The sequence below is a fragment of the Coturnix japonica genome, chromosome 9 (genome assembly GCF_054131305.1).
Source record: "Coturnix japonica strain WE chromosome 9, WE-NBRP24, whole genome shotgun sequence".
Classification (NCBI taxonomy): Eukaryota; Metazoa; Chordata; class Aves; order Galliformes; family Phasianidae; genus Coturnix; species Coturnix japonica.
In genome coordinates, this window is record NC_140671.1 from 2,760,253 (window position 1) to 2,782,254 (window position 22,002).

Sequence of the window (22,002 nt, forward strand, 5' to 3'; positions counted from 1 at the left end):
AGCAAGGCCAGGCAATTACACAGTAACCAGGATTATGTTTTTTATAAGGCTGTGTCAGATTTGATCAGGCTTAAGCTAATAATGCTCTCGTAACCTGATGCAGTGCTCATTTATCAGGCAACTTGTACACTTCCAAGTGGCAGAAGAGGCATTTCAAATGGTTTTTACAGCATGGCGCTTGAAAATGTACTGAACTCATTTACTACAGTTGGAATCCAGTTTTATTATGCAAATAGAACACCCAGACCCAAAGGAGGAAAAAAATACTGCTTCCAAAATCAAATGGTAAAGGATAATGCAAAAATAAAGTATTTTATAAGTGTTTTAGGATTGCATTTGTGTAGGGCCATGTGCATTTGCACATGTGTATGTACCCCTGTCCATGCATGCAGGTGCTCATGTCTGCATGTGTGTGCCTTGCTTTGCTTTCGTTATCTTGTAATCTAACAAAAAAAGCCTGTCAGGACAGCTGATTTTCTTTTATATTCTCAGCATAAGCAAAGTACACGCTGCCTCCAGACATAACGATGTGAAGTCATCAGTCTGCTCCCACCTTTGTGTAGTAACACACAGTAGCAGATCAGACAAACAGTTCTTGTGCACGGTAACTTACATGGAGGGCTTCAAAGCAAACAAGAACCGTGTATATTAATTACATGATTTGCTATTTTTGGTGCTACCTTTTATGCAGAAAACCTAAATGAATGATCCTGATGCTTCAGGACACAGTCAGCAGTTTTACCATAGGCATCATTATTTGTCACACAGTAGTTCAAATTTTCTTCTTAGCAACTTTGGTCAGTAGCATAAGAAACTGAACAAAGGTTGGGGCTTCCTGCTTGTGACTTCCTTACCCTTACATGTTTTTCATATCAGCTGACCTTGAAGCAGTGATGGAGCACCTGGTGGGCAGGCAGGGCCAGCCCAGGGGAGCTCAGGTGCATGAAATGTACCTGAGTGACTGGAAGGGCTGGATCCTGGCTCCAGCCCTTATTTAAGGGTTGGCAGTGGAGGTGAGGGGATTTTGATGGAGATCTCTGCCTACCTGAGGCCTTCCAAAGGTAAGCAGATTTTCTTCCTTTGTTTCTGTGTCCATGTCTGCTGTATTTGGGCTTATCCTCTTGCTGCAGCTTAGGGCTTTGCCACCCTGCTATCACTTCTGTGCTTTCCATCACATTATAGCATTACAGTGTTAACATAGAAATAGGCAACAGAATAAATCAAGTTCAGTGCCTCTTAATTTTGTCAGTGCAGCTCCAAGTTATTAAGTCTTGATTTCTTTAAATATTAGAAGCGTGATTTCAGAGATAGTGGATCAGACACTAAAGTTATTATAAATGTTACGTGAAACAGGAAACAGCAAAATGTTTCCTCAGTTTCTTCAGATATCCAACTTACGCTGCCATCCCAGCTTCATTACAGAACTGGAAACAATGAACTTGGGCTTTATGCTATTCTTGAATGCCAAAACTGAGTCTAACAGAAAGTTATCCTAATGTCCAAAACAAGACTTCGGAGGGGGAAAATTTCCTAAGTGATGTGCAGGAACGTATCAGAGCCCCTCGTCTGGTCCTGCTGTCACACAGCAGTCAGGGAGGCAGAACAGCGCTGGTATTGCAGGGGATTTGTCTCACCTCAGCAGTAATACAACTATTTATAAATAAACAGCTTCTATAAAATAATTTTCCGTATTACTTCACTAAGTTATATTATCTTCATTAAGGCCAAGCTAATGAGAGGCTGCGGAGCTGCAAACCTTTTAGTTTTAACAAACTGCAGCTGAGGAAGTTGCACATTCACATCAGCACAGGCTGCAGTTAAATACAAAAAGGAAACTCCAATACTGCAATGTATGTAATCCAGCTCCTGAAACAGTTTGGAGGTTTACTTTGCAGGATGGGTTTACTGCCTGTTTCTGAGGGCTTTGTATTAATGTTCAGGAATCTCATAGTAGCTATTTTCTTAAAGATGAGTAAATCAGCAGCAGGTGCTGAAGCCAGCAGCAGAAACCAAGGCACACACGAGTTAGTAAACTCCACAACTCTAATACAAAGCTGAAGCGTGGTGATGCAGCAGGAAGATCCAGTGGGATGTTATGTCAGCTTCTACTTTCCCAAGGCTGGTGTGATGTTCCTCATTTCCCCTTAGTGAGTCTCAGTGAGCTGAAGTGCTCAGAATCTCAGTAACTCAAACCCACAGAACTTGAACTTTACACCAATTACAGAATATTGTTCTCAAACATTTAATAGTCAGTTTTTGCTGATACGCATCTGAATGAAGTGTTAAAGAGATACTCAGGTAGGAGTTACGTATACAAACATGCGAGTTAGAAGGAATGAAATGCTCCACTTTATTAAGAAACCAAAAATACAAAACTGAAGAGTTCCAAGGCTTCACATACTCAAACACTACTGAAAAATGGTATTCTGTTCATTAATAGTACCAGGATTGACCAAGATTATTCTCTGTAAGTGTTGACATCTTTCATCTTTTGTGCTGTTGTAATAAGCTAGTTTCAATTTAAGAAGTTACAGTCAAGTCTAGGAGTCTAGGAGTTATATGGGGTTTTAGTTAATATGCTGTTCTTTAGCCAAGAGCACTTTAAGCTCATCTACAAGTTTCCTAGTTAGTGAGTTTTAGGATGCTGAGTTTAATCAACTATAGCTCTACTGAATGATGCTCCATGCAAAGATAGTTTGTAGTCATTTAACAGACCTAAATATCATTTATTCTTGGCTACTTCAGAAAACTGCTCTGTGAAGGCATGTTGTAGTGCAGTTAAAAGTTGAGAGTATTGAAAGGTAGCAGATGGAAGCTGAACTACACACTTAACTCTCAAGATGCTCCACCAACCACATAAACATCCCACTTGGTATGGGTTCATTTATGCTTATCGGGCAATCAAGCTCCACTTACCAGTCAAGTGTTCACTGCTTTAGTTTTACCTGGCAGTTAGTTCAGCTTCCCTTGGGCACTTTAGTTACATGCTTCAGGAAATCAATGGAACTGTTAGCTCTGATTTAGTAAGAGGAGCATAACAAAAGGAAGAAGATACTAAGGATGCAGAGACAGACAAATATGAGCCTCAGTTAAGAGGCTTTCAAGACTTTTTCTAACAACGCATGAAAATTCACTTGCTTAGAGATATTTGAAATACAACTTTATTATCTAAACAAAAAAAAAAAAAAAAAGAATGGGAATGACAGAAACAAGATTTACCACATAACACTTTGATGTGACTGCAGCAGTCTTATATTTGAAACTCAAAAGGGAAATAATTGCAGTCCAAAAAACAGCTAAATATGCAGGTCCAAAATCATGAAGTTTTGTTGGGGTTTTTGTTTTGAACTGCCACATTCACTCCGAAGCCCATTCATCTCTTTCAGCATCCCAAAGATTAAGCACATGTTCTGCTCAGCTAGATAATAAAGTGGCAAACACGCTGCACCACTGACATCACAGGACAGTTGCCTATAAAACTAGACTTCTGACGCTGGGCTCCAGCTTCATCCCTCACAGGTCATCATCTTCATCTGGCAGTGCAGTGGTTTGAGCAATCTGGAATAGAGAAGTAACGTTTGAGAATTGTTCTTGGCTACTTGCCCCAGGAATCCAGGTACTTATCTGTCAGTCATTTGACTTCAGCACTCTTCCTCACTTACCTGTAAGTCTTGCTCATACTGTGCTGCCAGTGCTGGGTCCATAACAACTTCAGGTGGTGCAAGAGCAGGCATGGCAACAAATTCCAAGTTAGGATCTCCGATTAGCTTCCTAGCAAGCCAGAGGAACGGCTTCTCAAAGTTGTAGTTACTCTTGGCTGAAATGTCATAATACTAGGAAAAAAAAATAGAATATTCAATAAGAGTCTGCCACCGATACCTACAATATAATAACTTGCACGCAATCAGCTCAGGTGTGCTTTAGTATTCTTTTTAACTGCATGGCTTCTGTCAATGCCCTCAGAAGCACCTGAGATATGAGACATTAGAAATGCAGTTTCAGGCCAATAGGCAGAAACTGATACTCTTAAACATAATGTGCTTAAAGGTGATTTGCTCAAAGGTGATTTCAGGATGCAATAGCGCCTCTTTTTCCTGTGACTTGGTCTAATTTCATCTTATTCCCAACACTGAAGGACTGAATAGCACTCAAATGTAGTTAACAGACTTAATGTATCTCTAATCCTGTGAACTCACGCCATCATACCTGAAGATTCTTCTTCCTGTGGAAGACAATGGATTTTGCCTTGACTTTTCTGTCCTTAATATCCACTTTGTTGCCACACAACACTATAGGGATGTTTTCACATACCCGTACCAGGTCTCTATGCCAGTTGGGTACATTCTTGTAAGTAACTCTTGATGTTACATCAAACATTATAATGGCACATTGAGCTGTAAAAAAAACCAAACAATTACATCAGGTAGGTAACCACTTTCTTATAAACTGGAGTGGGAAAGAGTACCCACAATAATCACTTATTAGGGGTGCCAGCATTAGGTTTCTCTTCAGTCTCACAGTTGAGAACATGCCATTTACCAGATCAACATGCAGATGATCACTGTGCAGGAGTCCACAGAACTCAGCCCATGACCCTGTCATATGTTTGGTGCATAACTAAATGCCAGCTGCTTCTATTCATGCAGCATCATGCGACAATTCTAATGTTGTATGGCCCAGATTACACAATGAGTACAAAAGAATTTTAGTTCACCTTAATACCTGAGAAAAATGTCTTAATGCTACTGAACTAATCTGAGCCTATTGAGGCTTTCAGATAAGTGGAGAGCTTGTAGTTCACATCTCAGAATGCCCCTGTCCAGAACAGCTTGCCAAAGAACACTTGATTCTGATACTTCTAAAGGAAAAGTCAGGCTCTTAACCTGTCTTGCAGAATGTTAAAAGGTACATGGGTGACTGAAGTACTCACAGAACAGTCCCTTATCTTCATGGTCAAGCTCTATCACTACACCTTTAGAAAGGCCATTAGCCTCAGCCAAGGACATGCAGAACTTCTTTGTACTATTTAAAGTTCCATAGTACGTTTCTTCCAAGTCTTTGCACCAGCACAGGATACCAATACAGGTAATTTTTACTCACTTAAGCATACTTACCTCTTAACCACTTAATTTCATGAGTACTATCACTGAAGGTGCACAGTTACTCTTCAGTAAAATCAAAGCCCACAGCAGTGGGTTTCACAGACTGAAACTAAGTTTTAGTACAGAAACAGATCTGACTATATTTGTACAGTTCCAACACTCATAAGGCAGCTCACCAGTGTAAGCCATGTTAAAAGCTCTCAGAGTGACCAAACTGAACAGAACACAGGATATATCTACATATGAGCACATCTTACCTTGGATGTAATAGCCATCTCGCAGACCACCAAATTTCTCCTGGCCAGCTGTGTCCCATACATTAAATTTAATAGGGCCTCTATTAGTATGGAATACCAGAGGATGAACTTCAACACCCAATGTTGCTACAGTAATAGGAAAGAACAGTCAGCAAGTTGTCAATTATACTTTCGATAGTAACACACATGATCTTGAGTATTTCTTCAGACATACCTACATATTTCTTCTCAAATTCACCAGTCAAATGACGTTTTACAAATGTTGTTTTACCGGTGCCACCATCACCGACCAGGACAAGCTGTTAATACATTTAAGTAAAGAAGGTCAGAGCAACATAGTTTGTCTTACAAAATACTGCGAAGAAAACACTAAAATTCCCAATGAAGTAGCTTTCTATGTTGGGTTTTAATTTGTTAAACGAGTCATTCTATAAGTCCTGTCCAAACTTAACTAGTCCCTGTAACTGAGAACTAGAACACATTGTGCTAAAGATGTGTTATAATAAAATACAAGCATCTGAATTGCTGGAGAAAAGAACTGTAATCTTGCAACTGGAAAAAAGAAAAACAGCCTATTTTACTAACAGTTGGGATATATTAGATGAACACTGTGGAAAAAAACAAGCATTAATCAATGCAGCAGCCATAAGACTTCTGGCTGTTAAAGTAACAGCTCTGCTCCATTATGTTCCACCCCAGTAGTTGATGTGGCATAAAACAAGTTGCTCTAAGTCACTTTTAGCACTCTTTGTTCGTTGCTGTGAATATCACTCCATGAAGTCAACACGTTTTAAGTGGTGTTTTTATGTGAAGTTATTTTTTGGTAAAGCCGCAAATAGCACCAGATTGATAGGACAATAGAATGCTGTTGTGAGGCAATGCAATACGTGATCAGCTGAACACATCGGTGAAGTCAGCACTTTAAAACCAAATCCACCATCCACGGCAGTTCTTGGAAGTTCTTCTTGCTACTTTTCTATGGAAGGAGAGGAAAAATAGAAAGGATCCTTTACCTTAAACTGCACTTGGGGTTCTCCTTGGGCGGCCATGCTGGGTCTGCAGGGGGAAATGGAAGCATGTGAGAGCTCAATGAGCCGAGCTGCTTCAAGGCCCCGCCGGAAGGGGCCGGCCGAGCTTCTCGGCTCCCAAACCGCCTCTCGGGCCGCGTGCTCCGCGTTTCAACCATCGGCAGCCGCCGCAAAGGCCCCAAGTTCGGCCCGGGCCGATGCTCCCCACCCGCCCGCGGTCCCGGTTCGCCATCACCGCCCCATACGAGGCGGCACCGCGCGGTAATGGCGGCGGCAGCTCCCCGCCCACCCCCGGGGCCCGTAACGGAAGAGCCGCCGCCGCCACCACCGCGCCCCTGGGGCTTCCACGCTACGATAAACGGGGCCGAGCCGCGGCCTGACTATTAAAAAGGCGGCTCCGGCCTTTATCTATGAAACACCGCAGCACATCCCGTTCCAAACACCTCATCGGGCGGTGCGGGCCGGTCGCAGCCCCCATCCCCATCCCACCATGACTGAGCAGCGCCGCCTCCCCTCCCCCCCCCCCCCAACAGCCGCCCGGACCGTTGGAGGCCCCGCTGCCATGATTCCCATCCCACACACCGCCCGCTGTTACCTCAGCGATGAGCCGGGCTCCGCTCTCACCCCACACGGCTCCAATAAGGGCCACAAGGACAGGCCGCCACGCAGGCACGGCGCTCACGCGGGCCCGGCCTCAACACAACCCAACCCGGCGGTTATAACAGCGTCCACCCACCTCACAGCAGCCTCACATCCCCATAACCCGGCCCTAAAGGGAACAGAACCCCATCCCAACCCCATCCCATCCCTATTACCTCTCCCGGGGCTTCTAACCGCGTCGCTCCGTGCCGTGACTGGGCGCTGGGAAGATGGCGGAAGCGCGGTTCAAATACCCGGACAGCGACGCCGCGCGGCAGCGGGGAGGGGGAGGGGCTGGGGTCACGTGAGCGGGCGGAGCTGGGACTTGGGCTGGGCCCGGTTCGGTTCTTGCCCGTGTCTGTGTTGGTTCTGATCCGGCACATCGTGTCTATGTCTCTTTAGTGGGGCACAATGCTCCTGCTAAAGGACATAGGGATATAGGACATAGCCCTATGTGGCTCCACGCTGCATCATAGCGCTTCCCTAAGCGCTCACATTCAGTTTATAGTGGAAAAAAAAGTTGTTGATAAAGTCTGCCAAAGAGCAAAGATGCATTTAGTGGCAATACAGAAAGAAAACACAGAGGAGGCACTGCACTGTGCTGTAGTTTGCTTATCTCATAGACCACAAGGGATGGTACTAAAGGTAGGTTAGGCCCTGGAACAGGCTGCACAGGGAGTTGTGGATGCCCCGTCCTTGGAGGTGTTCAAGGCCAGGTTGGACGGGGCCATGGGCAACCTGATCTATGGGGTCTCTATGGGGTCTATGGGGTCTCTATGGGAATCTATGGGGTCTATGGGTCTTTATGGGGTCTATGGGGTCTCTATGAGGATCTATGGGGTCTCTATGGGGTCTCGTGGGCAACCTGATCCAAACCGGTACCGCACCGGTAACACCCCGTGTCTCTATTGGACTCCCCGCGCTCCCGCGCCCTTTCCCGCCCATTCTCCTCCCGCCGCAGCCCCGCGCATGCGCAGCTCCCTTCCCGCCCAGCACGGCCCGCGGTGACGTCATCAGAACCAAGGCGCGCTTCCCGGTGTCACCCCGGGGCTCGGTTGGCGCATGCGCACTGCGGTGCGTGCTCCGGTTCGTCGTGACGTCGTGTGTGTGTGGGGGGGGCCCGAGCGCTGGGCCCGGCCTGAGCGGGGCGGCGGCGGATACAGCGGCCTTTGGGACGGGGCTGTGTGAGGAACGAGAGGAGCTGAGGGGATGAAGGACCGGCTGGCTGACCTGGCTGAGGTGAGAGCTGTGGGTCGCTATGGTTGTAACGGTCGGGGAGGGGCGCGAGGCCCGGGCAGCTGAGGCGGCACCACCACAGGAGTGGCGTGTTTATCCGTTCCCTTCCTTCCCCTTCATTCGCTTTCTGGAAACGGTGTTCTGAGAAAGAAAAGGAGCTGAGCTGATGCCTCTCACCCATAGGATGTGGTATGGTTGAAATGGAAGTTTTCCCGCATGTTTTTTTTTGTTTTTTTTTTTTTAATTTTCCTAATCTGGGAATAAATAGCAATGGTGTATGTTGCATGTAGTCTCCTTTTTTGGTTGTGTGCTATTCGTTTCGGAGGAAATAGAAACTGGAGTTTGTGTGCTGTTAGAAATAGTCATGGCTTCTGTGAGTCCTCTATACCAAGAGGGAAAAATGTTACTTGTCAGTGCTCACAGAATCACAGAATGAGCCGGGTTGGAAGGGACCTCAAGGATCATGTAGTTCCAAGCCCTCTGCCTGGCAGGGCCACCAAACATACACATTTACTAGATCAGGTTGCCCAGGAGACCCCATAGAGACCCCATAGATCCCCATAGAGACCCCATAGATCCCCATAGAGACCCCATAGATCAGGTTGCCCATGGCCCCGTCCAACCTGGCCTTGAACACCTCCAAGGACGGGGTATCCACAACCTCCCTGGGCGGCCTGTTCCAGGGCCTAACCACTGTCCTAGTGCTCCTGGTTTGTTAAGGTATAACATTGTAGCTTTTTGATGTTCTCATTGATACACTGTGTTTGGTGCTTAAACACTGTTAAAGTACTTGCTGGAGAAAGAAACTGTTACAGGTATGCAGTTACTATCGCCTGCAGGTCCTTCGCTTTCCAACTAGGGAAAATGAAGCCTTCTTTAGGTGCTAATGTGGTGCTGGACCTGCCAGCTGTCTGGTACATCTCCTTGGCTGTCAGAAAAGCAGCAATGTTGATGCTCTGAAAGAATCTCTTGAAACACTGGTGTGGTCTGAAGAAACTATTGCAGGTCAATTATAGGGAGCAAGGAGATAACTCAGAGTCTCCTTTTTGTCCAGACCATATAAACCAAGCAATTCTAGAGCACTTAAAATTGCTTTAAGTAGTATTTTTTACGAGTTAAAGGTTACTTGTTTAACAAAGGTAATGAGTTACTTGGGACAGGCAACCATAAAGATTTACAGTGTCCTGAAAAGTGCTTCCTTATACGCCATTCAGTTCTATGAATAACATGGGAGTGTGTGTGTAAAGCTGTGGTGCGCAGGGACAGCTGTGAATCTGGTATTTGCAGTCCCTCTAATGTGTTTTTTCTATCCCAAATAACTTCAGGCAGCACAATTTATTTAGCCTGTGTGTTCCCTGTGTGATTTTTAAGCATGTTCTAAATTGTGCATGGACAGCAGCTGGGCACCCGCTGTGTTTCAGAGCAGGGGTAAGATGGGGTGTGGTGGTGCTGTGCTTCAGGAGCTGCTCTCACTGCAGCGTGATGCTTCGCTCCGGCAGCAGGTTGGCTCTGACTCATTGGGGTGGTGATGGTCAGTTCTCTTTGCAGCCTGACACAAGCAGACAGCTCATGATCTGGACTGAGAATAAATGTGAATTGAGTTCAGGGGCAAGTAAAAGTTGTTTTAAACCAAAAATTTGTTCTATTGAGGTTATTGAGGTTGGCATTAGAGGTGTATGGCCCAGATTCTCAATCCCAAGGTAAAGCCTAGAGCTGCAGACAGACCATTCGCTTGCTGTGGGCATTAACATGAGCCTTTTTCTTCTGTCAGTTCTTTTAGTAATAGTACTTATTCTACAGAGATAAGGCCTAGGAGATGGAGCATGTTTGTGCTGAATTTCATCTTGGATGGGCTGTGTGCTTGTCAGAAGAACGTGTCACTTCAGCTGAAGAGTTAGTGAATAAGCTATGTCTTAGGTACGTGATGATTTAAGAACATAAAGAACAGAGGTTGACAAGTCATCAGGCATCTTTCAAGTGCTGACGTTCAAAGTAGACAGTACATAAATCTTTCAACAAATTGTAGAGAGCCAATTTATCTGTCATTCATGTCACTGCAACCAAACGTGAAGGTGAAGTACCTGTGGGACAGACTGCAGGCTGCATGATGGTGCAGCTCGGCTTCATTACAGCTGCACTTGTACAGATAGGACTTAGGAGAGAGATTTTATATCTTCTGGTTGATTAAGATTAGTTCAGATGTTAGCTTTCTTCTTAGCTGATACTAGTTGAATGTGAGAGTCTTTTACTATTACCTATCTTGTAATTAGTTTTTGTGAGGTGATAATCCATTGTCTATGGTACAATAATTTTGCTCTAATTTGGATTCAGCACAGTTCAAGCAGCCTGTGTTCTACAGAAGGAGCTAGAGAATGTGAAGCTGGAACTCCTTACTTCTGTCATGCATAGCTCTCTTCCCTTGACCAAATTTGAATCTATTTATATCAAGGTCCATTTGTTGTGCTGAGCTGACTCATGGTTTAGGGAAGTGCCACTCAGGGAACGCACTGGAAAACTGCGAGAGCCGTCAGTGGGAGCTGCTGCTTGGCAGGCTCCTGTTCCAAGGCTTTGTCCATTATGTAATGCATGCATGTTTATTGTAACATAATTATCTCTAAATTGGTGTGGAATGGCAGCTCTGAAAGCACCCAAGGGTGAAACTAGTAAATACTTGTTGATAGCTCTTTGTTCTAGCTTTCAGTGTTTGGCTTATTTGTATCATTACATCACATGTCAGAAGGTCATCAATACCCCTCTTAGAGGTTCTGTGTGAGGATTTCATTCACTGTCTCCATACTGGTGAAACTGGATGTGATTTGTTGGTTCATGTGGGACCTGCTGTGGGAATATCTTTACCCAGTGAGGGAATTTATATCTTTATTTGCAAAATAATATTTTAATACTTTTTACGATGGAATGAAAACTGTAAGAGCTCACAGACCGGTTCTGTCTTAGAGCTGTTTACAGAGGAGGATGTGCTTTAGCTTCCCAGTTTCATAGTAGTCAGGTGACTTTCTTTGACCTCTGCTTATTTGTTTTTAGATCGCAGTCCTCAGAAGGGGAACAGCTCCTAACTTATCAGGCTGCTGACAAGGATGTATATGCAGAAGAATAGGGAAGAAACCTTGGTGGTGTCAAAACAGTATCCTGAGTTTTCATAGCTTTTTCTTACCTCTTACAGTGTAAAGGAAATGAAGATGGAGAGACCGTTGTTGTTGAAAAAGACCATTTTATGGATGATTTTTTCCAACAGGTAAAGTTTTACTTTTTGCTACACGACTTAAATTTTTCTTTGTTTCTTAATTTCTGTTATTTCTGCAAGGTTCTGTGTTAATAAATAGTGAGAGCTTGTAGACTGTGATTTCCTGTGTGCCACGCAGCCCCCTCCTCAGTGTTTTCCTGTATTCTTTTCCATGGCACATAAAAGTATGAAAGTGGATTTTATTGTTTTGAATGCAAAGCTGTTTAAGTGTCCACAAGGGATGATTGCAGTCTGAAGTTTGTCAGATATTTACTGCTGTTGTGAATGAATACTTCCAGGATTTTTAATATCAGAGATGTATTACAAAGACCCAACAACTTGACACGATCATTTTAATGTTCTCATTGACGTATTTCTCTTCTTCTAGGTTGAGGAAATTCGAAATAACATAGCAAAAATAGCACAAAATGTGGAAGAAGTGAAAAAACAGCACAGCATCATCTTGTCAGCCCCAAATCCTGAAGGGAGTGAGTATCACTTCTTCTAGATTTCAAGGATGTGTGATCAGATAGCTGAAATTGAAGATAGTTTAAAATCAAATGTGTTTGAGTGGAACTCAGCTGTTGTTCTCAACACGTCCTAGTCCAAGGCATGCCTCTGCTTTAGGCAGGTTCTGTGAACTGGGAAGAAAAGATGTGGAGATATTCTTGTGGGGTAGTTTTTTGCGGACCTGATTCTTATGTTATTGTTGAAAACTGAACTTCTGTTTTTAATTCTTTTTCTTCACATCTTCCGTATTTGTGGATGGACATGTGTGTATTCTGCTGAGTGATTTTTGCTTTAAGTCATAGAATTGATGATCCTCTGGTTAATGAAGTGTTCATCTGAATACTAACATCAACAGTCTTTGCTAAATCATCTGATAGAGCACAGTTTTAAACACAGATAAAGTAATGTATCTGTGCTGTGTAGAATCATGACATTGCTTGTAATGACATTGCTAGTCATAGGCAGCGTCTGAAGATGATTTGCATGTCTTTTGAGAAGGAAACTTTCTGATATGTTATCAGTCATCAATAGTTCTGGACTTTTTTTTTAAGGAACGAAGGAGGAACTTGAAGAATTAAATGAGGAAATTAAGAAGATTGCTAATAAAATCCGAGCTAGGTTAAAAGGTGAGCTGTGGGGGGAAGTAAAACTGTCATCACTTGTTATATATTCAGGATGCCAGCAGTAGCAGAGTTACAGACATAATGCCTCACAGCTGTATTTATAACCTTTAACTCTATTATGTATCTGTACATTATATTGTCCAACTCTTGCCAGCCGGTCCCCAGATCTTAAGAAAAACTTCAGAACATAGTGAACTGTTTTAGTCATTGAGCCCTGAATATAACATCTCAACTGTCTGCATGAGTGTTGATACAGATTTGGGTCTTACATGGTTTTGAGTTTCATAACTCAACATACTTAATTACTGTTGGAACTAGAGGAGAGAATTGCAATGAACAATGATAAAGGCTTCTGTCTTTCTGTCTCCATACATTCCATGTGCTTTTTATTTATGTATTTATTTATTTTAATACACGCCATCAGGACCTTCCTCTCTCTCTCCCATTCTTGTTGTACTTCCTCCTCATTGCTTAAGGTCTTACTCCATGATATCAGCATTATACTGGAACCCTGATAGTGTGTTTTTGCAATATGTGTATTCTCCTGTTATTTAACCATCTGAAAATAAAAAAAAAAAAACACTTCCCCATTCTTGCCAGCTGATGTGAAGCTTATATCACTTATTCTCTACTTCATCCTTCCTCATCATGCTTCATAGCTGATAAAATACCAGGTCTCAGCACAGCCTGCCTGCTCAGGGCAAAGAGCTTGTTTGCAGAAATAACCTAGAAAGTGCAAAGTAATTTCTCTGTGTAGAAATTTATTTTGTGACTGAAGTGTTGTTTTGGGAGAAGATCAGCTACAAAAAGGTGATCTCTGTGACAAATGTTCGCATAAGAAACTGCTCTGTAGCAGCTGCTGTATTTTAAATTTCTTTGGGCAAAGTAATTTTATTGTGTTTCCCCATAGGTGTTCCTTTATATCTTCAAAATAAGTTTTAAAGTATATTGATTCTTCAAGTGCTACTAGATTGCAACTACTGTATACTTGTATTCTCTGAGCAGTTGGATATGGTGTTTATTACTTAAATTGTAAAAGCAACCTATTTTGTTAGATTTTTTGAGCTGTCTCCAGAGCAAGTAGATATTAGTGTGAATCTACAGAAGGAATTGAAGTAGATACTGTTTTAAAAGAAAAAGTTATTTAAAATATATGTGAATTTTGCTTCCCTTCCTCCTCCTCACCACCACCACACACATACAGACAGTGTGCATGCAAGAAAGGTTGAGCATGCTCATGGGGTGCTTGTATATGAGAAAAGTAAAAATGTGTATTGTTTATGAAACAACTTTGAGCTGCATTATCAGATTTACACTATTTAATGTACCTTATTGATTCACAATACTTTTGTATTTGCTCTTAGCTATTGAACAAAGCTTTGCTCAGAGTGAAAATGCAAATCGAACGTCAGTGGATCTCAGAATAAGAAAAACTCAGGTATGATACTATCAAATGTAAAGAAAATGAAAGGGTGTTACTTAATCAGAGAATAAGTTTCGCTTTCCTGTTTCAGAACTCCACGTTCTGTTTTACTGAAGTTTCAATACCACTTTTGATTGTTGTACGGTCATGTTTGCTCTATTAAGAAAAAAATAAACCTTTTTTGCACATTTTTAAATCCTGAAAAAAACAGCACTCTGTGTTAGCTCACAAGTTTGTGGAGGTCATGACGGAATACAACGAGACCCAAACTCTTTTTCGAGAACGCAGCAAAGGTCGGATACAGAGGCAATTAGAGATAAGTAAGTGACCTCAATATGCTTTGTTTAAACATACAATATTCATTTTTATTTTATTGTTATGCCTCCCCTTTTTCTTATTGCTTAGAGGTGGTGCTGAACACCATGCACCTTGGCTTCCTGAAGCATGTGAAAGGGAGAGGAAAAGGAGCATTTCTATTACAGATTATTAAATAAAAATCCATTATTTCCTAAATTTTCAGTCTATTAAAGGAAACACTTAGGTTGCATGCAAAAGCTGTGTTTTCAAGATAATGAATGTATTCTGTAGTGACTGTTATGAAAAGCCATTCAGAAAGTAATCAGAAGGTCATCTGTTGTATGTTGTGCTGTTTGTGTCAATGAGAATCTGGTTTGGTTTTTGGTTTGGTGTCGTCTTCTTTTTTCTTTTTTTTTTTTAATTCAGCTGCAGTAAAATCAATGCTACTATTAGACATACTGTAATCATTTGTTGAATGATTCACCCTCTTATCTCATTACTGATAACTGTTGATTCCTAAAGGCACCTAACTTTGACCCGTGGCATCTATTTCAGAATATATCCAGAACACCTTGTAGCTAAAGTGAGGCTTGTGAATATTTCCTGTAAAGGCAAATATATATATAATGAAAAATACAAACAGAAAAGTTAGCAAATTGTAAGACTTTATTTATCATCTGCTTCTCCTTTTTTTTTTTTTTTTTTTTTTTCATAAGACTTGCATACAACCAATTTCTTCAATTTGACAAAATAAAACATCAGGAATTCTTCACCCTAGTTTTGAATCTAGCACATTTATCTGTCTAATTCTTGATATTTTCTGTTTAAATGCAAGGTCACTACATAAAGTAATGCCTCTCATTTATTTCTGTGGAAACTACAACAGATACATAGAGCACAACAATGCTGTTTGATAGAGCAAATTCTCAGCTGCAAAGCACTATTTTTCAGCATAGTTACCACTGTTCGCTGTGTTGTTTTTTTTGGCCAGCATTGAACAGGAGCTTGAATTTAAATATCTGCTCTAGTGGAGGTAACCTACCATTGCCACTGCTGAAGCTCACCATCCACTGCCTCTCTGTTCAGTAAGCATCCATGAATGTCAGTGTGTGCAGTTCTTTCTGCATGGATGAATTCAATGACACACCTTTGCTCCATATGCATTTCCCCGTCAGATTCCTTTTTGTCAGGCTGTCCCTCTGCTGCCATTTGTTGCGTGGTAACAAGGTGTAAAAGAGTATTGGCAGAAAGGTTCAGCCTCTCCTGCCATCCCACTGACATCTGTCTCTGACATCATGGGCCAATATAATAAACACAAAGCATTACTTTTGAGTCGGCCCTCATACCCAGTAGTGGCTAAGTATTGCTTTTTTTATCTTGAAAAATTGCAATACAAGAATTTTCACTTAATTATCCTTCTACAAGTTTTTATTCATTCATATGTGATGTTATATGAAGTACTGTTATGTTTATTCTAGCTGGAAAGACCACCACTGATGAGGAACTGGAAGAAATGTTAGAGAGCGGTAATCCTTCAATTTTCACTTCTGACGTATGTATTTCTGCCACATCTGTTATCTTCTGATTGCTCTGCTACTTAGAAGTGTGTGTCAGTGCTTAAGTACTTATGTCCATATCTTTTGTTCTACCAAAGATCATATCAGACTCCCAAATAACTAGGCAAGCTCTGAATGAGATTGAGTCACGGCACAAGGATATTATGAAACTGGAGACCAGTATACGGGAACTACATGAAATGTTCATGGACATGGCTATGTTTGTTGAGACTCAGGTAACTGAACCAATTAAAATACATTTACTAAAGTGAGATGGGTTTTTTTTGGTCTTTGTCTTTAGAAATATGCGGAAGTAGTACAGATCCGTTTCTTAGTGTTTTTTGACCACAGATAGAATTTATGGAATTTAATTTCTAAAATTTGTGTTATGTTTTAAACAAATGTGCAGTTGAGATGTACTGATAGTGTGTGCTTTGGATAACTAAACGTAGATTGTCTTTGCAGTTAGTGTCTTCAGTATACTTTCTTCTACACACTTGTATTTCAATACATGCTGGAACCTTTTATGTGTGTTTGAGAACAGCTCTGTCCTGGAGTACGGGTTATTGTCATGGAACTCTAGGATTCTCACTGGTATCATGACTTGTTAAATGTAGCAAGAATTTTTGCACTTGTGTCTTTGTACGCATATTAGCTAACTGAAAGATTTCTAACTTCCATTCTTAAAGGTTTTTATTTTTGCTGGAAAGTGAGAGAAATAATGTTCAGGAGAGGAACTTTCCTGAAACAGACTTTTTTCTAAATTGACTTGTTTTATAGTCCTACATCACTTTAATATTAAATATATAAGCAGGGAAAACTGGTAGTAGTTTCCTAATGAACTAGAAGTAAACAACTAAAAATAAATTACTTGTGCATCATTCTTTAATGCTTTGCTGTTTACTGCTGCTGATTTTTTCTTCTGATGGACAGAAATGCAGGTAATAGATTTACTGTTATTTATCACCAGTCCTCCATTTCATTTCCAGATTTCAATCATCATCATTAATTTGAATTTATGTACTGACATTATAAGCACCCAACTTGGTATTTCACTTCCTGAAGTTAATGCTATAAGTGTGGGGTTGCTTTTTTTTTTTCCTTTAGATAACCATTAGACTTTGTATCAAAATATTCAATCTCTCCCCACTTCAAAGCGCATCAGGGGTGTGTGAGCTTTTAGTATGTCAGTTTTAGACTGAACATCTGAAAACATACCTTTGAATGTGAGGTATGTTTTACCAGTCGATGGTCTGTTCCTTCAAAACAGAAATACGCCTCCCTTGTCCCTGAATGTCACTTCTTTGCTTAGATCTTTGAGCCCTTGCTTCTCATTCCCTTTTTTCACTGCATATCAAAACACAAAAAATGTCTGCCACTAATGTAAAATATTTTGATTAAAATAATGTGATCCTTTAGCCTTTTTTCTCAGATTCATGGAATAGGAATCCCTGGATGCAAATAATAAACTTTTTTGTTCAACATTTAAGGGTGAAATGATCAACAACATAGAAAAGAACGTAATGAATGCAACAGATTATGTGGAACATGCTAAAGAAGAGACAAAGAAGGCGGTTAAATATCAAAGTAAAGCACGAAGGGTATGTGGTCATCTTGTAACTGTCCTAGTCTGCAAGCTAACATTGTGTGCTGTTAAGCAGCCTTCTGTTTTAGTTGAACTTTTTTGTCTTGATCAGGTAAAATTAATAGATGTGCTTTGCTTTTATATTTGAAGATTTGGTATTTAAAATTCAATAGAACACACTGGGTTAGAGGGTTTTGGTTATAAATCAGTATGTGGCAGAGGAAGACTCACCAAAGGATTTCATGAACCAAAACCAGTGTGTTGAATTTGTATGATAGCTTTAATACTAGAACTAGGTACTGCTAGCAGAGAAAGGGCTTCCTTTTATTCTTATGCCTGTTATATTAAATGTAGTTAAATGCCAGAAGAACTCAATTACATACTTGTGAGCTGTGTTTTTTTTTCTTTTTTGATCACTACATCGATGTTAATCACAGTAACAGAAAAACATTCAATTCAAGAATGTTGCAATCTTTAAAAAATGAATGGGGATCTGAGAACTGACTGTTAAAAACAGAAAATAAATACAAGTTTTAATGTGCTTGATATTAAAATAATACCTTGTTTTTGACAGAAATTGTGGATTATTATCATTGTGTCATTGGTGTTGATTGCCATAATTGGTCTGATTATTGGTTTGTCTGTTGGTATTCGGTGATACTTGGATAACTTCAGCATGCATGACTTCCTGCCAGTGTGGCAGTAAGTAACTAATCAACTAATTTTGCTTTTGTTTTGCTCTGATAACTTCTTTGGTGTGCTAACTCTTAATGTGTTTTCAGTTACTGCTGGACAGGGGGGCAAACTTGAGGTTAATTTGTGACTCTCACTCTCTGCGTGCTATAAATGTTCAATGCATGTAGATGTTGAAAACTGACACCTAGTGGTGAATTGCTAAATTTACAGATTGCAGTCATAATCCTGAAGGTCTGTAAATACAAAATGAAATGAGGGGGAAAAAACCCTACAAATTGTTGTCTCAGTCCTTTGAATTTCTGATATATTTCAAGATCATGTCGACAAGTAGGCTACGCTAAGATATATTTGACTAATTACACTTGGAACTTTGTCAGATACGATTTTTCTCTGGTTTTAAACAGAGCTTGCATTGAAGTAGGTGTCTGCAGCCATAAAGCTATTTCATGTCGCAGAACGTCCTAAAAGGAAGCTCTTGTATTAATAGTAGGCTAAATGAAACCAGATGACAATGTATTCGTAAGAAAGTCTGCAAAGATTCAAACCTGAATTTGAGGACGTAAATGTGAGAATTCCTTCAGTCTTCATGCTTTTGCTATACTAATCTACTTCTTGTCACAATAACATCTAGCCAGCCTAAGGAGATAACAGTAATTAACTGTCCAGTAGAAACTTAACTTTCTATCTCTGGGGTCTTCAAAATATTTATGCAGTACCATGAGGGAGTATGTCATTTCAGATGGCTTATCAGGAATTCTGCTGTCCGTACTAACACCATTTTGGTATCCAAGTATTTTTAGTTTTGGCACTAGCTTGGAGTTTCTTCTCACCTTTGGCTTATGTGCAGATAACAGGCCTTACTGTAATGTTGCTGATAGAACTACGTGACCTAACGTCAGACCTCTATGCATATTCATAGAACTTTTGAATTGTTGTGCAGCTCTTCTGAGCTGTTAACTATGCGGTGTTCTTAGTGATCTTTTGTTCAATTGCCCCAAGTGCAATTGCAAAGGTTTGAAGCAGGCTATAAATATTTATCCAAGGAGGGCAGCTGTAGACATTGTTAGTATATTTGACTTGACTTTGATAAGTAGATGTTTGTTGTTGTGGTGGTTTTTGTATGTAATGGTATATACAGAAGTTGCATATGGGTAATAATTATTCTCAAAATAAAAATACAGATTCGTTACACACCTTAGCTGCTAATTGTGGCTGTGTGTTAGATAAGAATGACTAACAATGGGAAATCAGGGCAGTGAAATTTATTCCAAAAGAAAATCCGAGCATTTAAAATAGATACCAGAGTTATTAATTTGCTGTGGGTATGCACATATGTAAGTAGTTCCATATCTGACTGGATGCTTCAATCTAAACTTTTCTTCTTTTTTTTTCCAGAAATTGATATTCATAATTATATGTGTAACTGTACTACTTCTGATACTTGCAATTATCCTAGGAACAACACTATCATAGCAAGCATATTCGAAAAGCCACGAACTTCCAGAAGCTCCAAAAGTTATCTTCAGTAAAACCAAACCTTTTTTTGATAGCAGATGCCTTACACAGATACGTGATGTTAGCCTGTCATTAATGGCTAAAATGAAGACAAAGTCACTCCTAATGTTTACTTGCTAATGAAGATTGGAAATGTACCAGGTTATGTATATTTTTCATCATAAACTATACATTTACAGTGAGTCTGAAACTTGCTTTTAATTGTTTTGAACTAAAGCAACTTGGATGCTTTTGTATGTCAGTGTTACAAACAGTTCAAATAGGGAGTTAAGATACTTGAGTTTTGACTGTTTGAATTTTTTTTTTTATTCCTACTGCTACTATAATTCTAATCACAATTTTATAACCTTGCCAGTGCTGCTTCTAAGTTAGTACATTTTATTTAAGTGTAGCTGTGCCTTTAAATATATTTATTCACCTTAACCTGTCAAAGCTGAATACTTAAAAGATATTTCCAGCAAGTGAGAAAATGTTTTATCCTGCAAAGACCACTTAGATATTTACTGGTCTGCCTCCTACATCACACTTTGAAAAGCAAAGATTTTTTTTTTAAAACTTAACTAAGTTTATTTTCTATATGACTTCATGGCTGATTGCTTCAAATATTTCCTTGTCTTTATCTTAGAAATACAGAAATAAAGCACACAATTTAAACTTCAGCAGGTAATTTTACAAATAGTCTTTGTACAAAATAAGCCATGGATCAGTTCAGCCTTATTGGCTTGCAGGAATGAAAGAAATCATACTTGCTTCAATAAAGCAAGTCAAGATTTGATTTTCGGAAGCTTGCTAATGTTGTGGTGTGAATAGAGCACACAGGAAGAATAAACACTCAGAAAACTTAAAAACGTAACATAAACTAAGACACTGATTTGTTACAAAATGTGTGTATTATATAACATATATGAAGTGTTTTAGTATATATGTATCTGTGTGGTAATACTAGCTTGCAAGACCTGAAAGCTTGAGAGACTTCATGTGTAACCAAATAACTGCATTTAATGTTAAAGGTTATTTTTGTATTTTGTGTATAAAATATTTGTAACTTGAATTTTTGATTTCTCATTGCTTAGGATATCCATGTAGATATGTAGATACATTTACATTGTAAGAGAAATAGAGGAAATTACAATGTGTGTCTTTTTAAACAGTCTAAAGCAGTGCTTGTCAATTGTTTCCAAATATTAAACTATAATATCATTTGCAATAACTCAGATTAGAATCCTTGTGTCTGAGATCAGTTATTCACTAAAATGGAATTCTGTCATTTTTTACTTTGTAAAATTCAGCTAAGTTTACAATGTATGATGTATGTATGAATGTTCCTGCTATGTCCAATTATACTGTGAATGTGCTGGAGCTGTTCAGATGGCAGCCATTAAGAAATTTAAAACTTCTCTTTTGCAAACCAGCCATAAAGAAGTTGCTTGAAGAAATTAACTTTGTTAATGAACACTTCTTTTTTACTTTGACATCCAGAACACTCTCCAGTGGTTGTGGGGAAGTAAGGACAGATTGGTTGCAGTAAGGAAAGATTGGTTGCAGGTGTAATCATTCTAGGTAATATATTTTTTATTCTATGGTTTTCTAGATTTTTAAAACTATTAATTATTTATACCAAGTATGCTGGGGAGGGGTATCAGTTCCGTTCAACAGCTGGTTATCTAAAATAATGCCCCAAATCCAGTCATGTTAATTCTTTTTTTAATTGAGAATGCAATACTTTGCCCACTAAGAACAGAAATTACAATGTGCCACTCCATGCCATTTTATTTTCTTTTGTTATATAGCTGCCTCTGTTTTAAAACAAAACTTGTTAAACCTCTTCATTCTGTTCATATTGTGGAGAATATCTCTAACCTATGCACAAATAAATGTATCTAAGCAAGTACCTTGTGGCTATTTTTATATTCATGATGTTATTGTGACCTTTGTGAATATTTCCAGTAAGTGTTTGAATAAGACTGGTGTGCTTTTGCATACCAGCCTATGTGTCAAACAACTGCTGTGTCTTATTCATTTACAGTATTGCCATGTCGCTTGATTAAATATTAAACCTGAAAAACAGAGTAAACTTATCTGGGTAAAGATACTTGTGTGTTTTCAAAAGGATCCTTATAAAAGTGCATCTTCATTGTACTGAATTGAAATGATGACCTTGCTTGCCTGCCCCAGCTTATCAGTTTCCAGTTAACTGGAAACATTGGAATAGATTCTGAGTTTTGGTGTACAATGTAGTGGTTATTCACCAGTGTTCTTTCAGTCAGTCTGAAACTACACTTGTTAGTGTTTCC

General features: G+C 40.0%; 3 protein-coding genes across 40 annotated transcripts in view; 2 read left to right on the plus strand and 1 right to left on the minus strand.

The window, feature by feature from the left end:
- Positions 1-3,138: 3,138 nt before the first annotated feature.
- On the minus strand, positions 3,139-7,247 carry RAN (RAN, member RAS oncogene family). Its single transcript, XM_015878014.3, has 7 exons — positions 7,203-7,247; positions 6,373-6,415; positions 5,574-5,658; positions 5,360-5,485; positions 4,207-4,394; positions 3,663-3,833; positions 3,139-3,558 (listed from the first exon to the last, which is right to left on the minus strand). Exons 2-7 carry the CDS (start codon positions 6,406-6,408, stop codon positions 3,514-3,516), a joined length of 651 nt encoding a protein of 216 aa, XP_015733500.1. The 5' UTR covers positions 6,409-6,415; positions 7,203-7,247; the 3' UTR covers positions 3,139-3,513.
- Positions 7,248-8,094: 847 nt separating this feature from the next.
- On the plus strand, positions 8,095-21,599 carry STX2 (syntaxin 2). Of its 2 annotated transcripts, XM_015878012.2 has the most exons (11): positions 8,095-8,265; positions 11,444-11,515; positions 11,892-11,991; positions 12,565-12,639; positions 14,001-14,074; positions 14,271-14,379; positions 15,835-15,908; positions 16,011-16,148; positions 17,403-17,513; positions 18,072-18,199; positions 19,589-19,627. In XM_015878012.2, the coding sequence occupies exons 1-10, from the start codon at positions 8,236-8,238 to the stop codon at positions 18,153-18,155; spliced, it is 867 nt and encodes a 288-aa protein (XP_015733498.1). In that variant the 5' UTR covers positions 8,095-8,235; the 3' UTR covers positions 18,156-18,199; positions 19,589-19,627. The 2 variants fall into 2 exon arrangements, with proteins under 2 accessions (XP_015733498.1, XP_015733499.1); XM_015878013.3 differs by lacking the exon at positions 18,072-18,199 and having other exon boundaries at positions 19,589-21,599.
- RIMBP2 (RIMS binding protein 2) overlaps positions 21,130-22,002 on the plus strand; it is a 96,400-nt gene continuing 95,527 nt past the window's right edge. For all 37 annotated transcript variants that reach the window (XR_014931952.1, XR_014931953.1, XR_014931954.1 and 34 more), the window contains exon 1: positions 21,130-21,268. The gene's annotated coding sequence lies outside the window, so the exon portion shown is untranslated. The remainder of the gene's footprint in view (positions 21,269-22,002) is intronic.

Excerpts from the sequence above, each read along its gene's own strand:
- STX2 (XM_015878012.2), top strand. The coding sequence starts at position 8,236 with ATGAAGGACCGGCTGGCTGACCTGGCTGAG. Across the intron at positions 12,640-14,000 it reads AATCCGAGCTAGGTTAAAAG|CTATTGAACAAAGCTTTGCT; the intron begins GTGAGCTGTGGG and ends ATTTGCTCTTAG. Across the intron at positions 15,909-16,010 it reads CTTCAATTTTCACTTCTGAC|ATCATATCAGACTCCCAAAT; the intron begins GTATGTATTTCT and ends GTTCTACCAAAG.
- RAN (XM_015878014.3), bottom strand. The coding sequence starts at position 6,408 with ATGGCCGCCCAAGGAGAACCCCAAGTGCAGTTTAAG. Across the intron at positions 5,659-6,372 it reads AACCCCAAGTGCAGTTTAAG|CTTGTCCTGGTCGGTGATGG; the intron begins GTAAAGGATCCT and ends ATGTATTAACAG. Across the intron at positions 5,486-5,573 it reads ATTTGAGAAGAAATATGTAG|CAACATTGGGTGTTGAAGTT; the intron begins GTATGTCTGAAG and ends CTATTACTGTAG.